The sequence below is a fragment of the Eleutherodactylus coqui genome, unplaced genomic scaffold (genome assembly GCF_035609145.1).
Source record: "Eleutherodactylus coqui strain aEleCoq1 unplaced genomic scaffold, aEleCoq1.hap1 HAP1_SCAFFOLD_32, whole genome shotgun sequence".
NCBI classification, from domain to species: Eukaryota; Metazoa; Chordata; class Amphibia; order Anura; family Eleutherodactylidae; genus Eleutherodactylus; species Eleutherodactylus coqui.
In genome coordinates, this window is record NW_027101865.1 from 282,873 (window position 1) to 306,689 (window position 23,817).

The 23,817-nt window shown below is 56.9% G+C and overlaps 1 protein-coding gene across 4 annotated transcripts in view; it reads right to left on the reverse strand.

Moving 5' to 3' along the window:
* Window positions 1-1,653: 1,653 nt before the first annotated feature.
* The window catches only part of LOC136592632 (dynactin subunit 1-like), a 99,644-nt gene continuing 77,480 nt past the window's right edge, over window positions 1,654-23,817 (reverse strand). For 3 of the 4 annotated variants that reach the window (XM_066588618.1, XM_066588617.1, XM_066588616.1), the window contains 23 exons: window positions 23,568-23,772; window positions 17,455-17,533; window positions 17,226-17,385; window positions 16,996-17,100; window positions 15,398-15,589; window positions 15,205-15,321; window positions 13,377-13,529; window positions 13,061-13,221; window positions 10,731-10,899; window positions 10,511-10,579; window positions 8,847-8,909; window positions 8,226-8,375; window positions 6,719-6,880; window positions 6,499-6,630; window positions 6,271-6,399; window positions 5,905-6,047; window positions 5,574-5,740; window positions 5,428-5,442; window positions 4,675-4,808; window positions 4,268-4,451; window positions 4,116-4,189; window positions 3,141-3,230; window positions 1,654-2,930 (listed from right to left, as the gene is read on the reverse strand). In XM_066588618.1, coding sequence (XP_066444715.1) covers window positions 2,793-2,930; window positions 3,141-3,230; window positions 4,116-4,189; window positions 4,268-4,451; window positions 4,675-4,808; window positions 5,428-5,442; window positions 5,574-5,740; window positions 5,905-6,047; window positions 6,271-6,399; window positions 6,499-6,630; window positions 6,719-6,880; window positions 8,226-8,375; window positions 8,847-8,909; window positions 10,511-10,579; window positions 10,731-10,899; window positions 13,061-13,221; window positions 13,377-13,529; window positions 15,205-15,321; window positions 15,398-15,589; window positions 16,996-17,100; window positions 17,226-17,385; window positions 17,455-17,533; window positions 23,568-23,772 — 2,991 coding nt within the window. In that variant the 3' untranslated portion in view covers window positions 1,654-2,792. The remainder of the gene's footprint in view (window positions 2,931-3,140; window positions 3,231-4,115; window positions 4,190-4,267; window positions 4,452-4,674; window positions 4,809-5,427; window positions 5,443-5,573; window positions 5,741-5,904; window positions 6,048-6,270; window positions 6,400-6,498; window positions 6,631-6,718; window positions 6,881-8,225; window positions 8,376-8,846; window positions 8,910-10,510; window positions 10,580-10,730; window positions 10,900-13,060; window positions 13,222-13,376; window positions 13,530-15,204; window positions 15,322-15,397; window positions 15,590-16,995; window positions 17,101-17,225; window positions 17,386-17,454; window positions 17,534-23,567; window positions 23,773-23,817) is intronic. The other variant, XM_066588619.1, reaches the window with a different exon arrangement.

Genomic DNA, 23,817 nt, shown 5'->3' on the forward strand with positions numbered 1-23,817 from the left:
TCTGCCTCGCTCCTGACACAGCCGCCGGCACGTTGCCTTGCTCTCTGCACCTCCGGCTGGTGTAAACCCGCCGCGGGCAAAACATCCTGCAGTCTTTTGAAGGACGAGTGAAACACATTGACATGGAACGCATCCGCTCGGCCTCTCAGCGGCCGAACGATGGATTTTATGTCAAGTTAAATCAATCGTTCAAATGAAAAGAGCGCGGCGCCGCGTCCGCGGGTGACGATCAGCACTCATTATTGACCGTTTGGACAAATTTTGAGCGAATCATTGCGTGTAAAAGGGCCTTTAGGAGCGCTGGAGCTCAATGGGGGTGGGTCACATAAGTGTTGCAAATGCAGCTCTGGAGCTCAGGGGGTCACATGAGTGTTGTGATTGCAGCTCTGGAGATCAGGGGTCACATGAGTGTTGTGATTGCAGCTCTGGAGATCAGGGGTCACATGAGTGTTGTGATTGCAGCTCTGGAGCTTAGGGGGTCACATGAGTAATGTGAATGCAGCTCTGGAGCTTAGGGGGTCACATGAGTGATGTGATTGCAGCTCTGGAGCTCAGGGGGTCACATGAGTGTTGCGATTGCAGCTCTGGAGCTCAGGGGGTCACATGAGTGTTGCGATTGCAGCTCTGGAGCTCAGGGGGTCACATGAGTGTTGCGATTGCAGCTCTGGAGCTCAGGGGGTCACATGAGTGTTGCGATTGCAGCTCTGGAGCTCAGGGGGTCACATGAGTGTTGTGATTGCAGCTCTGGTGCTCAGGGGGGGGGGGGGTCACATGAGTGTTGTGATTGCAGCTCTGGAGCTCAGGGGGGTCACATGAGTGTTGTGATTGCAGCTCTGGAGCTCAGGGGGGGTCACATGAGTGTTGTGATTGCAGCTCTGGAGCTCAGCACCAGCACTCAGTCTTCTGTAGTTTCCTAAACAACTCTGAGGGATTTACCAATCATTTTGCAGCGGTTCTTTGGTGTGAAAGAGCTGCGAATGTCTGCAGAACTGGCAGGCGCAGCGACGAGACGGCCATGTTTATTGAAGTGTGCGCCTTTTATAAACGCTTAGGGCGGCGCATAAAAGGATGTTCCCAGTAAACCTCCATCTTTATGCTTCCATGTTAAGACCTCTGCTTGGAGTCAGTGACTAGAAACACCGTTTATATCCAGACATTGAAACTGAATCCTGCTCACAGCTGACAGGCTTGTTACAATGTATCAGTGTGGGTCAAAGTGATGTCAGCTGCTGCACAACGTCGTCTGAACCAAAGCAATCTTCCCCATCCTGCTTTTGTCACAGTGTATCGGTGCAGGTGGAATCTGCCACCACTGATCTGATTGGCTGCTGTGAGTAGAGGAAGCCTTATAAACCATTTGCCTCTTTCCATGGAAGTTTATTCCTGGGCAGGTAAATATTTACAGCGCTGGCACAGCGCCACCATCTGCTTCTCCTCAGCGTTGGCTGCAGATCCCGCTTCCTCAGACTACAGCTGCCAGCGGGCATCACTCAACTCTCCCAGCCGTCTGCTGATGCAGCCTATGAAGATTTCCTGCTCGGCATTCTGGGAAAGCTGGGTGAGCACTGAGATGGCAGCTAATCCTGCGGGCACAGAAGTGGCACCCAGCTTGCCCAGAAACAAGTGTAGAACTTATAAATGAGGCACGAGGCGCAGGGTGAGCTCAGCCTTTATTCCCCCATAACACAAATACAGCAGAGCAGATACTGCACCCAGGAAGGGGCGGTGCCAGAACAAGCAAGGGGTGGGGCACAAGCTGACTCCACCCCACCAGGACGCTTGTCATGTGATCACTGGAGGAGGAGATTCCAGGTTGCAGTCACATGAGAGAACATAGAAAGGCACTTCAAGAACGTTCAACATGGGAAAAACTGCATGGAATTAAAGGGGTGCTCCGCCCTCTGCTGTCTCCGCCCACATGGCTGCAGGTAACCCTCTAGAGGGCGGAGCTCCACTTCCTGCAGAGGTCACCTCCTTCCTTGCAGGTAGAAACAGCAGAAAGTGGAGAAATCTGACGTGATGCTGAAGACAAACTTTAGGGTCGGGGTTGTCCAGGGTTAGAGAAACATGGCGGCTTTACTCCAAACACAGCGCCACCCTTGGCCGTAGGTTGTGTCTGATACTGCAGCTCAGCTTCCACTCACTTCAATGGGGCAGAGGTTCAATCCCACACAACCCTATGGAAAGCAGCCATATTTTTCTAACCCTGGACAACCCCTTTAAGGACACTCCTAGCCACCCAGACAGGAATCTTCAGTATCTGGAGTTCCCCTTTAAGGTCACTGCTCTGACAAAGTGCCTACACAAAACACATACATGGGACGCCTAAGACAGAGCATGCTGGGATATCTGTAATCCGTCATTAAGGAGTCTCTAGTACGTGACTTCTAGCGCCCTCTTCTGTTTACTTGTTGGCCTTTATGAACACCATGGAAGACCGTGCAGAAATCATGTTGTCGTGCAGCTCAGGGCGAGTTACGTGAAAAGGAGGAAGAGCAGAACCCGGGCGCCATCCAGTGATTTAGCCCCGCACACCGCCATGTCCATATCATCAGGAGGGGCACATACTTAGTGTTTCAGGGTCCAGTCCTAGAATGTGACGTCAACTCATAGAAACCGAGAAATAGAAGGGTTAACAGCGGCAAGACGTGAACGTAGGGACCACAGCCAGGGCGTCGTGTACACAGGGACCACAGCCAGGGCGTCGTGTACACAGGGACCACAGCCAGGGCGTCGTGTACACAGGGACCACAGCCAGGGCGTCGTGTACACAGGGACCACAGGCACACATCTCAGCAGATCAGCCGTCCGTGGAGCTGGTACAGCTGCTCAGGCGTCAGGACGAGGCGGTGGATTTGCCCCTGGCCCGGCTGGCAGGGAAGGGTTACCTTACCGATGAACACTGTATCTTCTCTCTTCTCCTCTTTGGCCTGGAGAAGAAGAAAACAGAAGATCTTGAGAACCTGTGGGGGTGTTTATGAGGAGCCACCAGGAGGCACATATGTACCATGTGCATGACACATGTCTACCTGTACACGACACATACAGGCCATCCACCTGTAGACTCAGGCTCCAGCCTTGTAGACTACCACATAGAGAGGTGTACACTAGCGCCCCCTGCATGGTCAGGTAACACTCACCTTAATAAAGTCTGATGATGGGAACGTAGCAAAATCTGTTGGGACGTTCGCTCCGGGGCACTGGGAGACAGTCTCCTTCAAGACTTCATCCTGCCATTAGGAAAGGAAATACAGTGAGAGAAGTAATACAGCAACACTAGAGTTATGTCATCTCTTGGGGGGGACCCCCCGCTGCGCTACGGTCCCTCCTCCTCGGAGGGGACCCCCCCGCTGCGCTACGGTCCCTCCTCCTCGGAGGGGACCCCCCCGCTGCGCTACGGTCCCTCCTCCTCGGAGGGGACCCCCTGCTGCGCTACGGTCCCTCCTCCTCAGAGTGACCTCCCCCTGCGCTACGGTCCCTCCTCCTCGGAGGGGACCCCCTGCTGCGCTACGGTCCCTCCTCCTCAGAGTGACCTCCCCGCGCTACGGTCCCTCCTCCTCGGAGTGACCTCCCCGCGCTACGGTCCCTCCTCCTCGGAGTGACCTCCCCGCGCTACGGTCTCTCCTCCTCGGAGTGACCTCCCCGCGCTACGGTCCCTCCTCCTCGGAGTGACCTCCCCGCGCTACGGTCCCTCCTCCTCGGAGTGACCTCCCCGCGCTACGGTCCCTCCTCCTCGGAGTGACCTCCCCGCGCTACGGTCCCTCCTCCTCGGAGTGACCTCCCCGCGCTACGGTCCCTCCTCCTCGGAGGGACCTCCCCCTGCTACGGTCCCTCCTCCTCGGAGTGACCTCCCCCTGCTACGGTCCCTCCTCCTCGGAGTGACCTCCCCCTGCTACGGTCCCTCCTCCTCGGAGTGACCTCCCCCTGCTACGGTCCCTCCTCCTCGGAGTGACCTCCCCCTGCTACGGTCCCTCCTCCTCGGAGTGACCTCCCCCTGCTACGGTCCCTCCTCCTCGGAGTGACCTCCCCCTGCTACGGTCCCTCCTCCTCGGAGTGACCTCCCCCTGCTACGGTCCCTCCTCCTCGGAGTGACATCGGTGATAGTTGACACCCACCTTGAGCTTGTCGATGGTGTCACTCAGAGCCTGCAGCCGGGCGGTCTGCTCCAGCAGCTGGGTGGCTGGGTTACCTGCATGTGGAGAGGTGAATACATGGATATGGCTCTACAGCCCTTGGTCACCTGCCCCTCCCCCACAGCAGTACTTACCACCCTTCTTGTGTGTGATGTCTACGACCTTGGAGTTGGCACTCATCTCCTGCAGGGTGTCCAGCAGCTGGCTGGTCTTGCGGTACAGTGTGCCAGTCATGGCCTCCTGACGGTCTTTGGGAAGGGTCAGTTTGGGGATGGTGAGTGGAGGAAGTGCAGCTAGCTCTTCCTTCATGCGTTTAGCCTGGGGGAGGGGAGAGCAAGGGGCGTTATTACAGGCGGCTCAGTGCAGATATCATCACTTCTATTAGTTTATAGACTCTTGGCAACAATCGTTACTGCCCCCATTGGGGGATAAGAGGTACTACAGGGGTTTCCAAAACCGATCCTGTATTTACTTGGGGTCCTTAAATTAAGGAGGCGGGTTGAAAGGCACCAGCTCCTCCCTCCAGGCCTGCAGCGCTCACCTTCAGCCGGTTGTTCTCGTGTTTCAGGTGCTTCATGGAGAGGCGCAGAGTATCGATCTGCTGGAGCAGCAGCGGGGAGTCCTTCACCTGCACCGGGCCAGAGCCGTTCAGCATGGACTGGTTGGCTGGTAAACCTGGTACAAGGCAAAGAACAGTCAGAGGGCAACCAAGGGGAAAGGTGCAAAGGAAACCATCAGGATGTAGGGTGGGAGAGGGGCTACACTTCCTGTAGACATGCACTTGTGTCTGGTTCCTGGGAAGACTATGAGCACACAGGAAGGACACACTGCACTCAGCAGGGGTGCTGCATGCACAAAGCGGGCGGTAAGGAAGATAAACCGCAATACCGCATACAATCATGCTGCGTACTTCACGTCTTACAAACTGGGTCATACTTAGAACAATACTTGGTTCTCATAACAAGGGGTCTTATACTCTAGACACATCCGAAGCTGCAGCCAAAAGCAAAATACAGCAAATGCTACTCCATAATTCATGAGGCGTCCAACGCTCCAATCCCTGGAGTAGAAGAATGACTGCAGCTCAGGGGGTCACAGAAGTAACAGTATTGTGAATGCAGCTCTGGATGTAACTAGTGTATAAGACACAACATAACATATAAAGCATTATACACAGATGTTACTATGTCATCCCTTTATGTAGCCCCATTACTGAACACGTCTGATACACATCCCCGAATAGCCCTGCTGCACCTGCATTGGATGCGACAGGAGGATGCATGCAGTACTATACCTCTCTGCTCTTCCTCTATCATGTGCAGAGAAGTGAGAGCCGCCCCGGAGGAGGTCAGCGGGCGACAGAGGGAGAGAAAGGGCGATCATTAAGAAGAAACGGCGTCCACAGCCCCACCACCCCCCCAACCAGGAAATCCTGCTAACCTCCAGCAATACCCGACAGAACGGATGCCACACTGGACCCCGGGGATCCGCGCAGCCCCTCGATGGTACGCTTGGACTGGTTGGTCAGCCGCTGACGAAGCTCCGCCTTCTCAGACTCCAGCTGATCGATGTCGGCCTGCAGGGCGTCCATGGTCTCCTCAAACTCCCTGCAAACGATAACAAGGCACAAAGCTTCATAAACCGATCCCGGGAATCCCAGAGATCACCACTGATCTGTTACTGGGAAAGCTGGGTGACAACCAACATGGCCGCCATTACACTGCAGTGGTCACGCAGCTTTCCTAGAGCTCTAATATAAGGCGAGACTTACTTCTCCTTCTTCTTCAGCAGGGTCTGAGTCTCCTCCAGTTTTGTCTGGATCTTTTCCACGCGGTCGTCCGCCTCCTTGGAGGCGCTGTCCAATTTTTTCTCCAAAAGACTAAGTCGCACGTTGGCTTCACTCAGCTCCTCGCCCTAAGAGCGTCAATATGAAGCTTCATTACCCAGTAGTGTGCAGCATCACGGGACAGGATAGGGTGGGTGGGGGTGGGGTGGGGGGAGTCGGGTCTCCAAACGCTACCCCGGGCATTGCGGGACGGGGTGGGGTGGGGTCTCCAAACACTACCCCGGGCATCACGGGACGGGGGTCGGGTCTCCCGATGTTATTGCAGGACATGCGCTGTTGTCCAGGACTCACCTTTATCTTGAGAGACTTCTTTAACTCTTTAATGACCGTCTCCCTGTCTTCTAACTTCAATCCTAATCCTTCAGCATCTGTAATCTCGGCTCGCAGGGCGGCTCCTCGCTGCTCTACAGGAGGAGGAGACTGGAAGGAGAGGGCAGGAATTGTGTGAGTGACGCCCCCTATGGATAAGCTCCGCCTATGCAGTTACCATAAGCCCCTCCCAGTAGTGTCGCCACACACCTTGCTCTGTGGCTTCTCAGCGTCGTACTCTCCTTCCTGCATGGCGGTGGCCATCTTGTTCATAGTAGCGATCAGGATGTTACACGACTGGCGGAGGCACTCGTGGGGGTTGCTGCCCTGTGTGCCATAAATCTACAAGTACAAGATGATGTCAGTGTGCGCCAAGGTGTAAATAAAGTTATTCTTGCCGCCCATTGGGTGACAGGCTCTCGCTCCTCACCTGTTCGGTGGCTTTGAAGGCCACATCCTCTAGTTTCAAAGCCTGCAGTCCCTCATTCTCTCCAAGAGGGGCAAGCATCTGTGCCCCGGCGGCTGCCACCTCCTGGAAGACTGCCACCACGCACTTCAGATGCTTACGGCAGTCTAAGAGAGTCTCGGAAACCTGCAAGACAGGAATGAGGAGTTACCCCCGGGACTGCGACCGGCTCAGGATTAAAGGGGAGCTCCGGCACAGACACTTTATAATCTAATGGGCTCACTGCACCCCGTCCAGATGTGGTCGGCATTCTCCATCGAGGTCATGTGACCCTCCGCCTGGAAAATATCTCCATTTCCTCTGACATCTTGTGCACATTTAGTCCCTTTCCCCTCTATAGCCTGCAACATCCTGAGAGCAGTGCATGATGGGAGAATGGGTGGGAGCACTGTGCTGTATTGCTCATGTGCAGTTCAGAGTGCCAGTAGCTTTAGCCGACTTTATCTGGCAGTCTGAGTGACAGGGAGGTTGGGGTTAGTAAGCTGGGGGAGCCGGAGCAGCGCCGCGGGAGCCTGCACGCCGGAGCAGAGCCGCGGGAGCCTGCACGCCGGAGCAGAGCCGCGGGAGCCTGCACGCCGGAGCAGAGCCGCGGGAGCCTGCACGCCGGAGCAGAGCCGCGGGAGCCTGCACGCCGGAGCAGAGCCGCGGGAGCCTGCACGCCGGAGCAGAGCCGCGGGAGCCTGCACGCCGGAGCAGAGCCGCGGGAGCCTGCACGCCGGAGCAGAGCCGCGGGAGCCTGCACGCCGGAGCAGAGCCGCGGGAGCCTGCATGCCGGAGCAGAGCCGCGGGACTTGCAAGCTGGTGGTGGTGGTGGGAGGGGGGCATGGCAAAGCTACAGAGCTGGCCTATAAACAAGCGCTATATATGCTGTACGGACACGATGGTACCAGATATGTGGGGGTTTTCTTAAATTCTTTTTTGTTTTTTTTACAGAAATAGAGGAAAAAGAGCTAAAGGGGCTTTGTTATTTGTTTTCTACCCTGTTGATGTCCCTGTTGGTACCTGGACCATAGCAGCTATGATAAGGCATTGCAGAACTTCTGTACTGCTGTGCCTTATCACTTGTAATAGCCATTATACCATGGAAAGTGAGAATGCATATATCTGGTGTTCTGTTGCCATGGCAACCGATCCGCCCTCTGCGATTACATGCCTGGCATGTAGAGGGTTAACAGTGGCGGTTGCTGTCTTTAGGTACCCCAGGTGTTGCAGCGGTAGGCTGGCTATCGGTAACAGCCGGCTCCTGCTGCAGGATGGCACGGGCTCAGCTTCTAATTCAGCGCCGTCCACAGAGCACAAGTTAAGTATCACCCTGCCAGGACGTAAACTTACGCCCAGTGACGTTAAGGGGTTAAAGGTGGCACGCAAGCAATGTACATACAAGAGCAGGAGGCAGCGCTGTAACAGCAAGAGAATGAAAGAAGGAACGCATAGACACACAGATTTGTATCCCGTCAGTGGTGGCGCTCACCTGCGGACCGAAGCTGAGGGCTGCTGGTATCCCGGCCGCCTCTGTGCCAGGCATCCGGCGCCGGATCTTCTTGCAGAACTGGCGGATGTCGCTGCAGGAGGTCTCCAGGTCCTTCAGCAGGATGGCAAAGTCTGACTTCTCCTGACCAGACTGAGGGACATGGGCAAAATATGTCAGTGCATAGTGGTAGTTGTATGGTAGCGGGTACAGGGGTACTAGTAATGGTAGCAGTAGTGGTGGTGTAGTGTGGCAAGTGGTGGTGTGGATAGTAGTGGTAATGGTGATAAATACAGCAGCAATGGTAATGAAAACTGGTAGTAGTGATAACTGGTAAATACAATGATGGTAGATACTGTGATAGTAGTGGTAATGATGGTGAATACAGAGGCAGCAGGGATAATGATGGGGGTAGTAGTGAAGGGATTGGTGACAGTACACACAGTGGTAATGGTGGTGAATACAGAGGTGATAATAATGGTGGCAGTAGTAGTAATATTGGTGATAGTAGACAGCATAGACATGACAGTGTATCCTGCACTGTGACATAACAGATGTAACACATGTGTAGGTGGATGTTACTACATGCATTTACTTCCCGTTCTCATAGTCGGGGTGACTCACATGTAGGAAGGCGCGCAGTCGGCTCACTTCTACTCCCATACAGTCCAGGGCGCCCTGTGTAAACTGCAAGAGAAAAGGGAGAGTCACTGGCTGCACAAGACACGGAAGACGGGAGAGCCACGGGCCACGGCCCGCCCGCCCGCCCCCAGGAAGAGGGGAGAGCCACGGCCCACATCCTGCCCACCCCCAGAGGAGGGGAGAGCCACGGCCCACATCCTGCCCACCCCCAGAGGAGGGGAGAGCCACGGCCCACATCCTGCCCACCCCCAGAGGAGGGGAGAGCCACGGCCCACATCCTGCCCACCCCCAGAGGAGGGGAGAGCCACGGCCCACATCCTGCCCACCCCCAGAGGAGGGGAGAGCCACGGCCCACATCCTGCCCACCCCCAGAGGAGGGGAGAGCCACGGCCCACATCCTGCCCACCCCCAGAGGAGGGGAGAGCCACGGCCCACATCCTGCCCACCCCCAGAGGAGGGGAGAGCCACGGCCCACATCCTGCCCACCCCCAGAGGAGGGGAGAGCCACGGCCCACATCCTGCCCACCCCCAGAGGAGGGGAGAGCCACGGCCCACATCCCGCCCACCCCCAGAGGAGGGGAGAGCCACGGCCCACATCCCGCCCACCCCCAGAGGAGGGGAGAGCCACGGCCCACATCCCGCCCACCCCCAGAGGAGGGGAGAGCCACGGCCCGCATCCCGCCCACCCCCAGAGGAGGGGAGAGCCACGGCCCGCATCCCGCCCACCCCCAGAGGAGGGGAGAGCCACGGCCCGCATCCCGCCCACCCCCAGAGGAGGGGAGAGCCACGGCCCGCATCCCGCCCACCCCCAGAGGAGGGGAGAGCCACGGCCCGCATCCCGCCCACCCCCAGAGGAGGGGAGAGCCACGGCCCACATCCCGCCCACCCCCAGAGGAGGGGAGAGCCACGGCCCACATCCCGCCCACCCCCAGAGGAGGGGAGAGCCACGGCCCACATCCCGCCCACCCCCAGAGGAGGGGAGAGCCACGGCCCACATCCCGCCCACCCCCAGAGGAGGGGAGAGCCACGGCCCACAGCCCGCCCACCCCCAGAGGAGGGGAGAGCCACGGCCCACATCCTGCCCACCCCCAGAGGAGGGGAGAGCCACGGCCCACCCCCAGAGGAGGGGAGAGCCACGGCCCACAGCCTGCCCACCCCCAGAGGAGGGGAGAGCCACGGCCCACATCCTGCACACCCCCAGAGGAGGGGGGAGCCACGGCCCACATCCTGCACACCCCCAGAGGAGGGGGGAGCCACGTCCCACATCCTGCACACCCCCAGAGGAGGGGGGAGCCACATCCCACATCCTGCACACCCCCAGAGGAGGGGGGAGCCACGTCCCACAGCCTGCACACACAGAGGAGGGGAGAGCCACGGCCCACAGCCTGCACACACAGAGGACGGGAGAGCCAGGCCTACAGCCTGCACACACAGAGGACAGGAGAGCCAGGCCTACAGCCTACACACAGAGGAAACATTGATTACACCGCACTCCGGATAGGAGGCACCCAACACCACTGCCATGGATTACACCACAGGAAGGAGGAGACACATATGCTGAAACACTCATCCAATCCCCCCACAACATATTCGGCTGCAGGCTCCATCACCACTCAGTGCTGTACGGATGACGGACGGAGGCTCACCTTGATGTGGTCGAATAGCTGCATGGTGCAGTCCTCCGGCTGGTCAGCCAGGTGGATGCTGTACAGGTGCTGCAAAAGGAAAAACACCACCAGGTTAGGAAACTGCACAGTACATGGTCCAGCAGGGGGCGATCGGTCAGTATTGGTAGCCTGTTACACTGTTACATCCCTTTTATTAGCAGACTGTTAGGATATACAGTATATAGTGACTGCACACTACCTGGTAATACTTGATGGCCTTGGTAAGGGGCTCCACGTTGACTGTCTCGTCCAGCTGATCCTTGTGCAGTAGTTCAATGAGGAAGTCCAGCGATCGCTCGTGCACGCTCATCTCTGGGTACAGCATCCCCACCTTCTTGTAGACCTCCACGCTGCATTTATTCAGAGCCCTGCGGACAACAGCTAATGTACCGAGTCCGGAGGTGCCAACCACATACCCCCATTATTATACACTCAGCCATTGGCTGACATCATCCTAAATAAGGGCAGCAAACAATGCTGGCTTGTCACTATGTAAGCTGAGGATGTGCGGCTGACAAATGCTGACTGAATGGGGATGCTGATCGCATTCCGTCCCCATACTAGGGATGATCTGCCACATTACCGAGTGCTGAGAGACATGCTACACTGTCAGTCTGCACTAGTTAACAGCACTAAACTCTACCCATAGAGAATGCCTTTAAGACTCCATCGCTACTCCATACATTGTATGAGATCTCAAGGAGAAACCAAGAGTCATCCTGCCACCTTGTGGTAGAAGGTGGAGACTACAATCTACAGAAAAAAGAAACTGACAAACTGGTTATTACACTGCACTTTACTGTACAGGTACTTCATGCGCACAAAAACGCCAACGGATCCCCCTTATAGTTTGCTTGTCTGATTAATTTATAGATAAATAGTGGAGTCACTGTGTACATACATTACATATCCTGTATTATACCCCAGAGCTGCACTCACTATTCTGCTGGTGGAGTCACTGTGTACATACATTACTTATCCTGTACTGCTCCTGTGTTACATCCTGTATTATACTCCAGAGCTGCACTCACTATTCTGCTGGTGGAGTCACTGTGTACATACATTACTTATCCTGTACTGATCCTGAGTTACATCCTGTATTATACTCCAGAGCTGCACTCACTATTCTGCTGGTGGAGTCACTGTGTACATACATTACTTATCCTGTACTGCTCCTGAGTTACATCCTGTATTATACTCCAGAGCTGCACTCACTATTCTGCTGGTGGAGTCACTGTGTACATACATTACTTATCCTGTACTGATCCTGAGTTAAATCCTGTATTATACTCCAGAGCTGCACTCACTATTCTGCTGGCGGAGTCACTGTGTACATACATTACTTATCCTGTACTGATCCTGAGTTACATCCTGTATTATACTCCAGAGCTGCACTCACTATTCTGCTGGTGGAGTCACTGTGTACATACATTACTTATCCTGTACTGATCCTGAGTTACATCCTGTATTATACTCCAGAGCTGCACTCACTATTCTGCTGGCGGAGTCACTGTGAACATACATTACTTATCCTGTACTGATCCTGAGTTACATCCTGTATTATACTCCAGAGCTGCACTCACTATTCTGCTGGTGGAGTCACTGTGTACATACATTACTTATCCTGTACTGCTCCTGAGTTACATCCTGTATTATACTCCAGAGCTGCACTCACTATACTGCTGGTGGAGTCACTGTGTACATACATTATCCTGTACTGATCCTGAGTTACATCCTGTATTATACTCCAGAGCTGCACTCACTATACTGCTGGTGGAGTCACTGTGTACATACATTACTTATCCTGTACTGATCCTGAGTTACATCCTGTATTATACTCCAGAGCTGCACTCACTATTCTGCTGGTGGAGTCACTGTGTACATACATTACTTATCCTGTACTGCTCCTGAGCTACATCCTGTATTATACTCCAGAGCTGCACTCACTATTCTGCTGGTGGAGTCACTGTGTACATACATTACTTATCCTGTACTGATCCTGAGTTACATCCTGTATTATACTCCAGAGCTGCACTCACTATTCTGCTGGTGGAGTCACTATGTACATACATTACTTATCCTGTACTGATCCTGAGTTACATCCTGTATTATACTCCAGAGCTGCACTCACTATACTGCTGGTGGAATCACTGTGTACATACATTATCCTGTACTGATCCTGAGTTACATCCTGTATTATACTCCAGAGCTGCACTCACTATTCTGCTGGTGGAGTCACTGTGTACATACATTACTTATCCTGTACTGCTCCTGAGCTACATCCTGTATTATACTCCAGAGCTGCACTCACTATTCTGCTGGTGGAGTCACTATGTACATACATTACTGGTCCTGAGTTATATCCTGTATTCTTCTCCAGAGCTGCACTCACTGCTCGGCTGGTGGATTACATTAGTTATCTTGTACACGGGCAGAATAGCGAGTGCTGCTCTGACTATATAGAGCGCCGCAGCGGTTTTGCACGTTCCCCCTATATGATGGGTACGCAGCTCTGTGACAGCCACTTACTGCTCATATTTGTGTAGTGTTGCCTGCAGGAGGCTCAGTGAATACACCAGACCAGCGGCAAAGCTCATCTGCTCGCCCACGGCTCCCCTCATGCCCGTCTTCTCTTCACTGGCCTCGGACAGCTCAAACTTCTCCTGGGCCTGCTTACTAATGAGCTCCGCCTGGGGGGAAACAAGGACTCCTCAACATCCCCAAGATGTGTGATGGCACCCACAGCATTACCCTCCAACTGAAACCACTGAGTCACACTGAACAGGCAAGTGCCCGTAAAACCGGGTGACAACCAATATGGCCGCACTACACGCCTCAGCCTGACCTTGCAGATGAGTCTTGGGATGAGGAGCAACACCAGGATGCAGTCATGGTCTCCTCCGTGGCGCAGGAAGCTGTCGGGCATGAAGGAGGTGAGGAGGGACACGTGGCGGTTTGCTTGGTTGACCTCCATCTTGCGCAGTTCCATCTCAATGGCCTAAAGGAAAACCATCATTAACCCCTTGATGACGCAGCACTAAACCCCGCCCCCATTTTAGCTTTTCTCCTTTATTTCCCCACCGACGTCGCTGTGTGAGGGTTGTGCTGTATTTACCGTATAACATACTGAAAAAGTGTTAAAAAATTCTAAGTGGGGTAAAATAAAAAAAATAAAAAAAAAATCAAAATAACGACATTCCGCCATCTTTGGGCGCGTCTTGTTTCTTCGGCGCGCACACTGCTACACGGATGACCTGATAGGGGCAGTATGATCTACGATACCAGTTTGGTTTTTTTGCTGTAGTACTCATTTTTTTTTTTAAAGACATTTAATTTTTCACATTTTTTCTGCCGCCATCTTCTGCGCACCATAGCTTTTATACTTTTCCGTCTACGCAGTAGTGCGGGCCCATTTTTGCGGGACGTCCTGTAGTTTACTTTGTACCATTTCAGAATACATACAACGTTGTGATCGCACTTTATTGCGTTTTTCCTGGAGACAGCGTGACCAAAGAAAAAAAAAACGCCAGCCCTGCACTTTTTCAGACGACGTTCACTGTGCGGGGTACTTTGATCGGACTTTTACGGACGCGGCGATACCAAATATGGATTTTTGTTTTAGGATTACGATTTTTTATTACAGATATGGCAAAATAGCGGTGAGTTAAACGATTACTAATTGTATTTTACGGATTTTTTTTTTTAACACATCCCCTACCCCAATGCTTTGATCGCTCCTGCAGTGTGATAACTACAATCTGACAGGCAGTCTATCAAGCCACCCCCCGGGGATGGCTTGGCTTGATAGGCAGTCTGCGAAGGCAGCCCTTGGGCCCTACAGGAGGACCCCAGCTGCCATGACATCCACACGGTTCCCTACGATTAAATGCCTCTGTCAGAATGGACAGCGACATTTAAAGGGTTAAAGGGGTTGTCCCGCGCCGAAACGGGTTGTTTTTTTTTTCAACCCCCCCCCCCGGTCGGCGCGAGACAACCCCGATGCAGGGAGGTAAAGAAAGCTTACCGGAGCGCTTACCTTAATCCCCGCGCTCCGGTGACTTCAATACTTACCGCTGAAGATGGCCGCCGGGATCCTCTGTCTCCGTGGACCGCAGCTCTTCTGTGCGGTCCATTGCCGATTCCAGCCTCCTGATTGGCTGGAATCGGCACGTGACGGGGCGGAGCTACACGGAGCCTGCATTCTGCACGAGCGGCTCCATAGAAGACTGGAGAAGACCCGGACTGCGCAAGCGCGGCTAATTTGGCCATCGGAGGGCGAAAATTAGTCGGCTCCATGGGAACGAGGACGCCAGCAACGGAGCAGGTAAGTATAAAACTTTTTATAACTTCTGTATGGCTCATAATTAATGCACAATGTACATTACAAAGTGCATTATTATGGCCATACAGAAGTGTATAGACCCACTTGCTGCCGCGGGACAACCCCTTTAATAGCCTGATCGGCAGTGCAGCTGATTGCAGCTATTGCCTGCGGGCGTCAGCTGTAATAAAACAGCTGACGCCCGCGTTGTATTGAGAGGTCGCCCCGTGATCTCTCTTCATACATACCCCGACGCTGCATGACGTAAATGTACATCATATAGCGGAAGGGGTTAAATGCCACGTCCTAAAGCGGCCCTGACCCAGGACAATCTCCCGCAGGCTCCTCCTACCTTGGCGTGGGCTTTAGTTTCAGCAAACTTGATCTTAAAGTCAAACATCTCGGGGGACGGCTGCTGCTCCTTCTCCACGCTGGCTTCCTGCTGGTTGCGGAGCTCTCGGTTCACTTCCTGCAATAGATGAAGCCATGTCAGTTGTAGCCTTCGCCTTCAGGGGGCGTGCTGCCATCAGGTCTGTGCAGGTCACCTGTAGGTGGGCAGTCAGGTCCCGGTACTTCTTGATGGTCTGCTGGTAATCCGCCACCGTCTCCTGAGCAGCCTCCACGCGTTTCTCAGCCTCCCGCACTCGGGCGTTTGCCATGTCCAGCTGCTCACGCAACTCCAGCTCCGTCTCACGGGCGTTCTCCTGCAGCTCATCGTTCATCTCATTGATGGCTTCCTGGAGCATAGAATATCAGAAAGCTTATAGGGGCTCTCCACTGACCCGCCAGGGAGTCTACAACCAGCACAGAGCTCTCCACTGACCCGCCAGGGAGTCTACAACCAGGACAGAGCTCTCCGCTGACCCACCAGGGAGTCTACAACCAGCACAGAGCTCTCCACTGACCCGCCAGGGAGTCTACAACCAGGACAGAGCTCTCCACTGACCCGCCAGGGAGTCTACAACCAGCACAGAGCTCTCCGCTGACCCACCAGGGAGTCTACAACCAGGACAGAGCTCTCCACTGACCCGCCAGGGAGTCTACAACCAGGACAGAGCTCTCCACTGACCCGCCAGGGAGTCTACAACCAGCACAGAGCTCTCCGCTGACCCGCCAGGGAGTCTACAACCAGCACAGAGCTCTCCGCTGACCCACCAGGGAGTCTACAACCAGCACAGAGCTCTCCACTGACCCGCCAGGGAGTCTACAACCAGCACAGAGCTCTCCGCTGACCCACCAGGGAGTCTACAACCAGCACAGAGCTCTCCACTGACCCGCCAGGGAGTCTACAACCAGCACAGAGCTCTCCACTGACCCACCAGGGAGTCTACAACCAGGACAGAGCTCTCCACTGACCCACCAGGGAGTCTACAACCAGGACAGAGCTCTCCACTGACGCGCCAGGGAGTCTGCAACCAGGACAGAGCTCTCGACTGACGCGCCAGGGAGTCTGCAACCAGGGCAGAGCTCTCCGCAGACGCGCCAGGGAGTCTACAACCAGGACAGAGCTCTCCACTGACCCGCCAGAGAGTCTACAACCAGGACAGAGCTCTCCACTGACGCGCCAGGGACTCTACAACCAGGACAGAGCTCTCCACTGACGCGCCAGGGAGTCTACAACCAGGACAGAGCTCTCCACTGACGCGCCAGGGAGTCTACAACCAGGACAGAGCTCTCCACTGACGCGCCAGGGAGTCTACAACCAGGACAGAGCTTTCCGCTGACCCGCCAGGGAGTCTACAACCAGGACAGAGCTTTCCGCTGACCCGCCAGGGAGTCTACAACCAGGACAGAGCTCTCCGCTGACCCGCCAGGGAGTCTACAACCAGGACAGAGCTCTCCGCTGACTGCCAGGGAGTCTACAACCAGGACAGAGCTCTCCGCTGACTGCCAGGGAGTCTACAACCAGGACAGAGCTCTCCACTGACCCGCTAGGGAGTCTACAACCAGGATAGAGCTCTCCGCTGACCCGCCAGGGAGTCTACAACCAGTACAGAGCTTTCTGCTGACCCGCCAGGGAGTCTACAACCAGGACAGAGCTCTCCGCTGACCCGCCAGGGAGTCTACAACCAGGACAGAGCTCTCCACTGACATGTCATGGAATAACTAACCAGGACAGAGTTCTACATTGCTGATTTCATACCAGGTCAGTGACCGTCTCACGCAGTTCTCGGACTCTCTCCTCCAGGTCCAGGTTCCTTTCAGTCAACGTCTCCACCATTTCTTCAGCTCCCAGAGCAGCATCAACCTAAAGAAAGATAAAATATATTCTCTACCATACATGTGGGAGAGCCTGAGAGGAAGAATTGATCAAAGGCCATCAGTAGAGGGAGTAGTCAAGAAACTGGGGACCTACAGTAATAAAACATTCACCTGTTCCTTCAGCTCATCGATGGTCTTCTCCATCTGTGATGCCTCCTCCTGTAGCTTCTCCTTCTGCTGGCGGAGACTATCAAGCTCCACATTCTTCTTCTCCAGATGCTTCTGAACACGGACATGCTCCTGCTTCTCTGAGGCGGAGAGATCCCTCATCCTACGAGGGGCATGGATTAGGTTCCTTCCCGCTGGATACCAATATATACATAGTGCAGTGGACACTTACCTGACTAGCGCTTCCTTCAGCCTGCTGTTCTGTTCTTCCAGCTGCTTCACCTGGTAGCTGGATGCCGCCCCATCAGACCCTACAAAAATGGGAGACGCCACAAGGGAAATTGAGGGTGGAGAAGCGGTTGTCTCATAGGGTCTATAAAGGAGCTGTCATCAAAACAGGCCCCCAGAGACCGGTGGGAGAACGGTGTATACTAATGACACTAGACAAGAATGAGGACCCTCCACCATGCCCCGAGCTACACTCGGCCCCTGCACATTACCCCGCCGTGCCCCGAGCTACACTCGGCCCCTGCACGTTACCCCGCCATGCCCCGAGCTACACTCGGCCCCTGCACATTACCCCGCCATGGCCCGAGCTACACTCGGCCCCTGCACGCTACTCCGCCATGCCCCGAGCTACACTCGGCCCCTGCACGCTACTCCGCCATGCCCCGAGCTACACTCGGCCCCTGCACGCTACTCCGCCATGCCCCGAGCTACACTCGGCCCCTGCACGCTACTCCGCCATGCCCCGAGCTACACTCGGCCCCTGCACGCTACTCCGCCATGCCCCGAGCTACACTCGGCCCCTGCACGCTACTCCGCCATGCCCAGAGCTACACTCGGCCCCTGCACGCTACTCCGCCATGCCCAGAGCTACACTCGGCCCCTGCACGCTACTCCGCCATGCCCCGAGCTACACTCGGCCCCTGCACATTACTCCGCCATGCCCCGAGCTACACTCGGCCCCTGCACATTACTCCGCCATGCCCCGAGCTACACTCGGCCCCTGCACATTACTCCGCCATGCCCCGAGCTACACTCGGCCTCTGCACATTCCTCCACCATGCGCTGAGCTACACTCGGCCCCTGCACATTACTCCACCATGTCCTGAGCTACACTCAGCCCCTGCACATTACTCCACCATGTCCTGAGCTACACTCGGCCCCTGCACATTACTCCACCATGCCTCGAGCTACACTCGGCCCCTGCACATTACCCCACCATGCCCCGAGCTACACCCGGCCCCTGCACATTACTCCACCATGCCTCGAGCTACACTCGGCCCCTGCACATTACCCCACCATGCCCCGAGCTACACCCGGCCCCTGCACATTACTCCGCCATGCCCCGAGCTACACTCGGCCCCTGCACATTACTCCGCCATGCCCCGAGCTACACTCGGCCCCTGCACATTACTCTGCCATGCCCCGAGCTACACTCGGCCCCTGCACATTACTCCGCCATGCCCCGAGCTACACTCGGCCTCTGCACATTCCTCCACCATGCGCTGAGCTACACTCGGCCTCTGCACATTCCTCCACCATGCGCTGAGCTACACCCGGCCCCTGCACATTACTCCACCATGCCTCGAGCTACACTCGGCCCCTGCACATTACCCCACCATGCCCCGAGCTACACCCGGCCCCTGCACATTACTCCACCATGCCTCGAGCTACACTCGGCCCCTGCACATTACCCCACCATGCCCCGAGCTACACCCGGCCCCTGCACATTACTCCACCATGCCCCGAGCTACACTCGGCCCCTGCACATTACCCCACCATGCCCCGAGCTACACCCGGCCCCTGCACATTACTCCACCATGCCCCGAGCTACACTCGGCCCCTGCACATTACCCCACCATGCCCCGAGCTACACCCGGCCCCTGCACATTACTCCACCATGCCTCGAGCTACACTCGGCCCCTGCACATTACTCCACCATGCCCCGAGCTACACTCGGCCCCTGCACATTACTCCACCATGCCCCGAGCTACACTCGGCCCCTGCACATTACTCCACCATGCCCCGAGCTACACTCGGCCCCTGCACATTACTCCACCATGCCTCGAGCTACACTCGGCCCCTGCACATTACTCCACCATGCCCCGAGCTACACTCGGCCCCTGCACATTACTCCACCATGCACTGAGCTACACTTAGCCCCTGCACATTACCCCGCCATGTCCCGAGTTTCCCTCCTTCATGTTCCGACCTACCCTTGGCGCCTCCACATTACTCCACCATGTCCTGAGCTGCACTCCACCATGTCCACTAAGCAAGTCTTTACATACACCCCACCCCATCCTAATATACAATCCACCATGTCCCAATATACAGTCCGCTACCTGTACATTACTCCACCATAACCTGTATATACTCCACTCATTAAGTCCCCTTATACATTACTCCAACACATGCTAATATACACTCCACCCCCATGTCACTCCCTGTCCTGATGTACACTCGATTCAGCAGGTCCTCATATACACCCCATCACTTCACCACCTGCAGAGTGCTCCACATGACCTATATACATTCCACCATGTCCTGATGGACACCCAACAAGTCCTCAAATACATCCCCCCTTATACATCAGGATATAGTGGGTAATGTGCACTCCACTCCATGTGTAATATTCACCAAAGCCTGATATTTATTCTACCCCTATATATACCCCCCTCCCCGCCTATGTACAAAGATACACTTTCCCCCATATATATTACTCCACCAAGTTCCCATATACACCCACTCTTATACATAAGGATGTGCTGAAGTGTTGTACAAGGAGTGGAGTATACGCTCCGCCCCAGTACATCTCCCCCTCCCCGTCCGGCTATACGCTCCGCCCCAGTACATCTCCCCCTCCCCGTCCGGCTATACGCTCCGCCCCAGTACATCTCCCCCTCCCCGTCCGGCTATACACTCCGCCCCAGTACATCTCCCCCTCCCCGTCCGGCTATACGCTCCGCCCCAGTACATCTCCCCGTCCGGCTATACGCTCCGCCCCAGTACATCTCCCCCTCCCCGTCCGGCTATACGCTCCGCCCCAGTACATCTCCCCCTCCCCGTCCGGCTATACGCTCCGCCCCAGTACATCTCCCCCTCCCCGTCCGGCTATACGCTCCGCCCCAGTACATCTCCCCCTCCCCGTCCGGCTATACGCTCCGCCCCAGTACATCTCCCCCTCCCCGTCCGGCTATACGCTCCGCCCCAGTACATCTCCCCCTCCCCGTCCGGCTATACGCTCCGCCCCAGTACATCTCCCCCTCCCCGTCCGGCTATACGCTCCGCCCCAGTACATCCCCCCTCCCCGTCCGGCTATACGCTCCGCCCCAGTACATCTCCCCCTCCCCGTCCGGCTATACACTCCGCCCCAGTACATCCCCCCCTCCCCGTCCGGCTATACACTCCGCCCCAGTACATCCCCCCTCCCCGTCCGGCTATACGCTCCGCCCCAGTACATCCCCCCTCCCCGTCCGGCTATACGCTCCGCCCCAGTACATCCCCCGTCCCCGTCCGGCTATACGCTCCGCCCCAGTACATCCCCCGTCCCCGTCCGGCTATACGCTCCGCCCCAGTACATCCCCCCTCCCCGTCCGGCTATACGCTCCGCCCCAGTACATCCCCCCTCCCCGTCCGGCTATACGCTCCGCCCCAGTACATCCCCCGTCCCCATCCGGCTATACGCTCCGCCCCAGTAAATCCCCCGTCCCCATCCGGCTATACTCTCCGCCCCAGTACATCCCCCCTCCCCGTCCGGCTATACGCTCCGCCCCAGTACATCCCCCCTCCCCGTCCGGCTATACGCTCCGCCCCAGTACATCTCCCCGTCCGGCTATACGCTCCGCCCCAGTACATCTCCCCGTCCGGCTATACGCTCCGCCCCAGTACATCCCCCGTCCCCATCCGGCTATACACTCCGCCCCAGTACATCCCCCCCTCCCCATCCGGCTATACACTCCGCCCCAGTACATCCCCCGTCCCCATCCGGCTATACTCTCCGCCCCAGTACATCCCCCCTCCCCGTCCGGCTATACGCTCCGCCCCAGTACATCCCCCCTCCCCGTCCGGCTATACGCTCCGCCCCAGTACATCTCCCCGTCCGGCTATACGCTCCGCCCCAGTACATCTCCCCGTCCGGCTATACGCTCCGCCCCAGTACATCCCCCGTCCCCATCCGGCTATACACTCCGCCCCAGTACATCCCCCCCTCCCCATCCGGCTATACACTCCGCCCCAGTACATCCCCCCTCCCCGTCCGGCTATACGCTCCGCCCCAGTACATCCCCCCTCCCCGTCCGGCTATACGCTCCGCCCCAGTACATCCCCCGTCCCCATCCGGCTATACGCTCCGCCCCAGTACATCCCCCGTCCCCATCCGGCTATACGCTCCGCCCCAGTACATCCCCCCTCCCCGTCCGGCTATACGCTCCGCCCCAGTACATCCCCCCTCCCCGTCCGGCTATACACTCCGCCCCAGTACATCCCCCCTCCCCGTCCGGCTATACGCTCCGCCCCAGTACATCTCCCCCTCCCCGTCCGGCTATACGCTCCGCCCCAGTACATCTCCCCCTCCCCGTCCGGCTATACGCTCCGCCCCAGTACATCTCCCCGTCCGGCTATACGCTCCACCCCAGTACATCTCCCCCTCCCCGTCCGGCTATACGCTCCGCCCCAGTACATCTCCCCCTCCCCGTCCGGCTATACGCTCCGCCCCAGTACATCTCCCCCTCCCCGTCCGGCTATACGCTCCGCCCCAGTACATCCCCCCTCCCCGTCCGGCTATACACTCCGCCCCAGTACATCCCCCCTCCCCGTCCGGCTATACGCTCCGCCCCAGTACATCCCCCGTCCCCGTCCGGCTATACGCTCCGCCCCAGTACATCCCCCGTCCCCGTCCGGCTATACGCTCCGCCCCAGTACATCCCCCCTCCCCGTCCGGCTATACGCTCCGCCCCAGTACATCCCCCCTCCCCGTCCGGCTATACGCTCCGCCCCAGTACATCCCCCGTCCCCATCCGGCTATACGCTCCGCCCCAGTACATCCCCCGTCCCCATCCGGCTATACGCTCCGCCCCAGTACATCCCCCCTCCCCGTCCGGCTATACGCTCCGCCCCAGTACATCCCCCCTCCCCGTCCGGCTATACACTCCGCCCCAGTACATCTCCCCGTCCGGCTATACGCTCCGCCCCAGTACATCCCCCGTCCCCATCCGGCTATACACTCCGCCCCAGTACATCCCCCCCTCCCCATCCGGCTATACACTCCGCCCCAGTACATCCCCCCTCCCCGTCCGGCTATACGCTCCGCCCCAGTACATCCCCCCTCCCCGTCCGGCTATACGCTCCGCCCCAGTACATCCCCCGTCCCCATCCGGCTATACGCTCCGCCCCAGTACATCCCCCGTCCCCATCCGGCTATACGCTCCGCCCCAGTACATCCCCCCTCCCCGTCTGGCTATACACTCCGCCCCAGTACATCCCCCCTCCCCGTCCGGCTATACACTCCGCCCCAGTACATCCCCCCTCCCCGTCCGGCTATACGCTCCGCCCCAGTACATCTCCCCCTCCCCGTCCGGCTATACGCTCCGCCCCAGTACATCTCCCCGTCCGGCTATACGCTCCGCCCCAGTACATCTCCCCCTCCCCGTCCGGCTATACGCTCCGCCCCAGTACATCTCCCCCTCCCCGTCCGGCTATACGCTCCGCCCCAGTACATCTCCCCCTCCCCGTCCGGCTATACGCTCCGCCCCAGTACATCCCCCCTCCCCGTCCGGCTATACACTCCGCCCCAGTACATCTCCCCCTCCCCGTCCGGCTATACGCTCCGCCCCAGTACATCCCCCGTCCCCATCCGGCTATACACTCCGCCCCAGTACATCCCCCGTCCCCATCCGGCTATACACTCCGCCCCAGTACATCCCCCCTCCCCATCCGGCTATACACTCCGCCCCAGTACATCCCCCCCTCCCCGTCCGGCTATACACTCCGCCCCAGTACATCCCCCCTCCCCATCCGGCTATACGCTCCGCCCCAGTACATCCCCCCTCCCCGTCTGGCTATACACTCCGCCCCAGTACATCCCCCCTCCCCGTCCGGCTATACGCTCCGCCCCAGTACATCCCCCCCTCCCCGTCCGGATTTACACTCCACCCCAGTACATACCCCTCTCTGTCCGGATATACACTCCACCCCATACATCCCCCTCTCCGTCCGGATATACTCCACCTCAGTACATCCCCCTCCATGTACGGATATACATTACACCCCAGTACATCCCCTCCCCGTCCGGATATACACTTTACCCCAGGTACTTCACTCCACCACATCCAAACCTACCTTTCTCTTCGATCTCATGTTTCAGTATCTCCAGGTCCATGGTCAGCTCCTCCACCTTCTCCTTTAGTGTCTCCACTTCCTGCTGTAAGGACTCGGCTCGCTCTTCAGCCATCTCCTTATCCAGCGTGGCCATCTCTATGGCATCAGCCGTGTCCGCCATCTCCTCCATGTATCGCTCCTGAGCCTCCAGAGCTTCCTTTGCTTCCTGTATAGACATGCAGGTTTATTACTGCCACTCGTCAGCCATGGC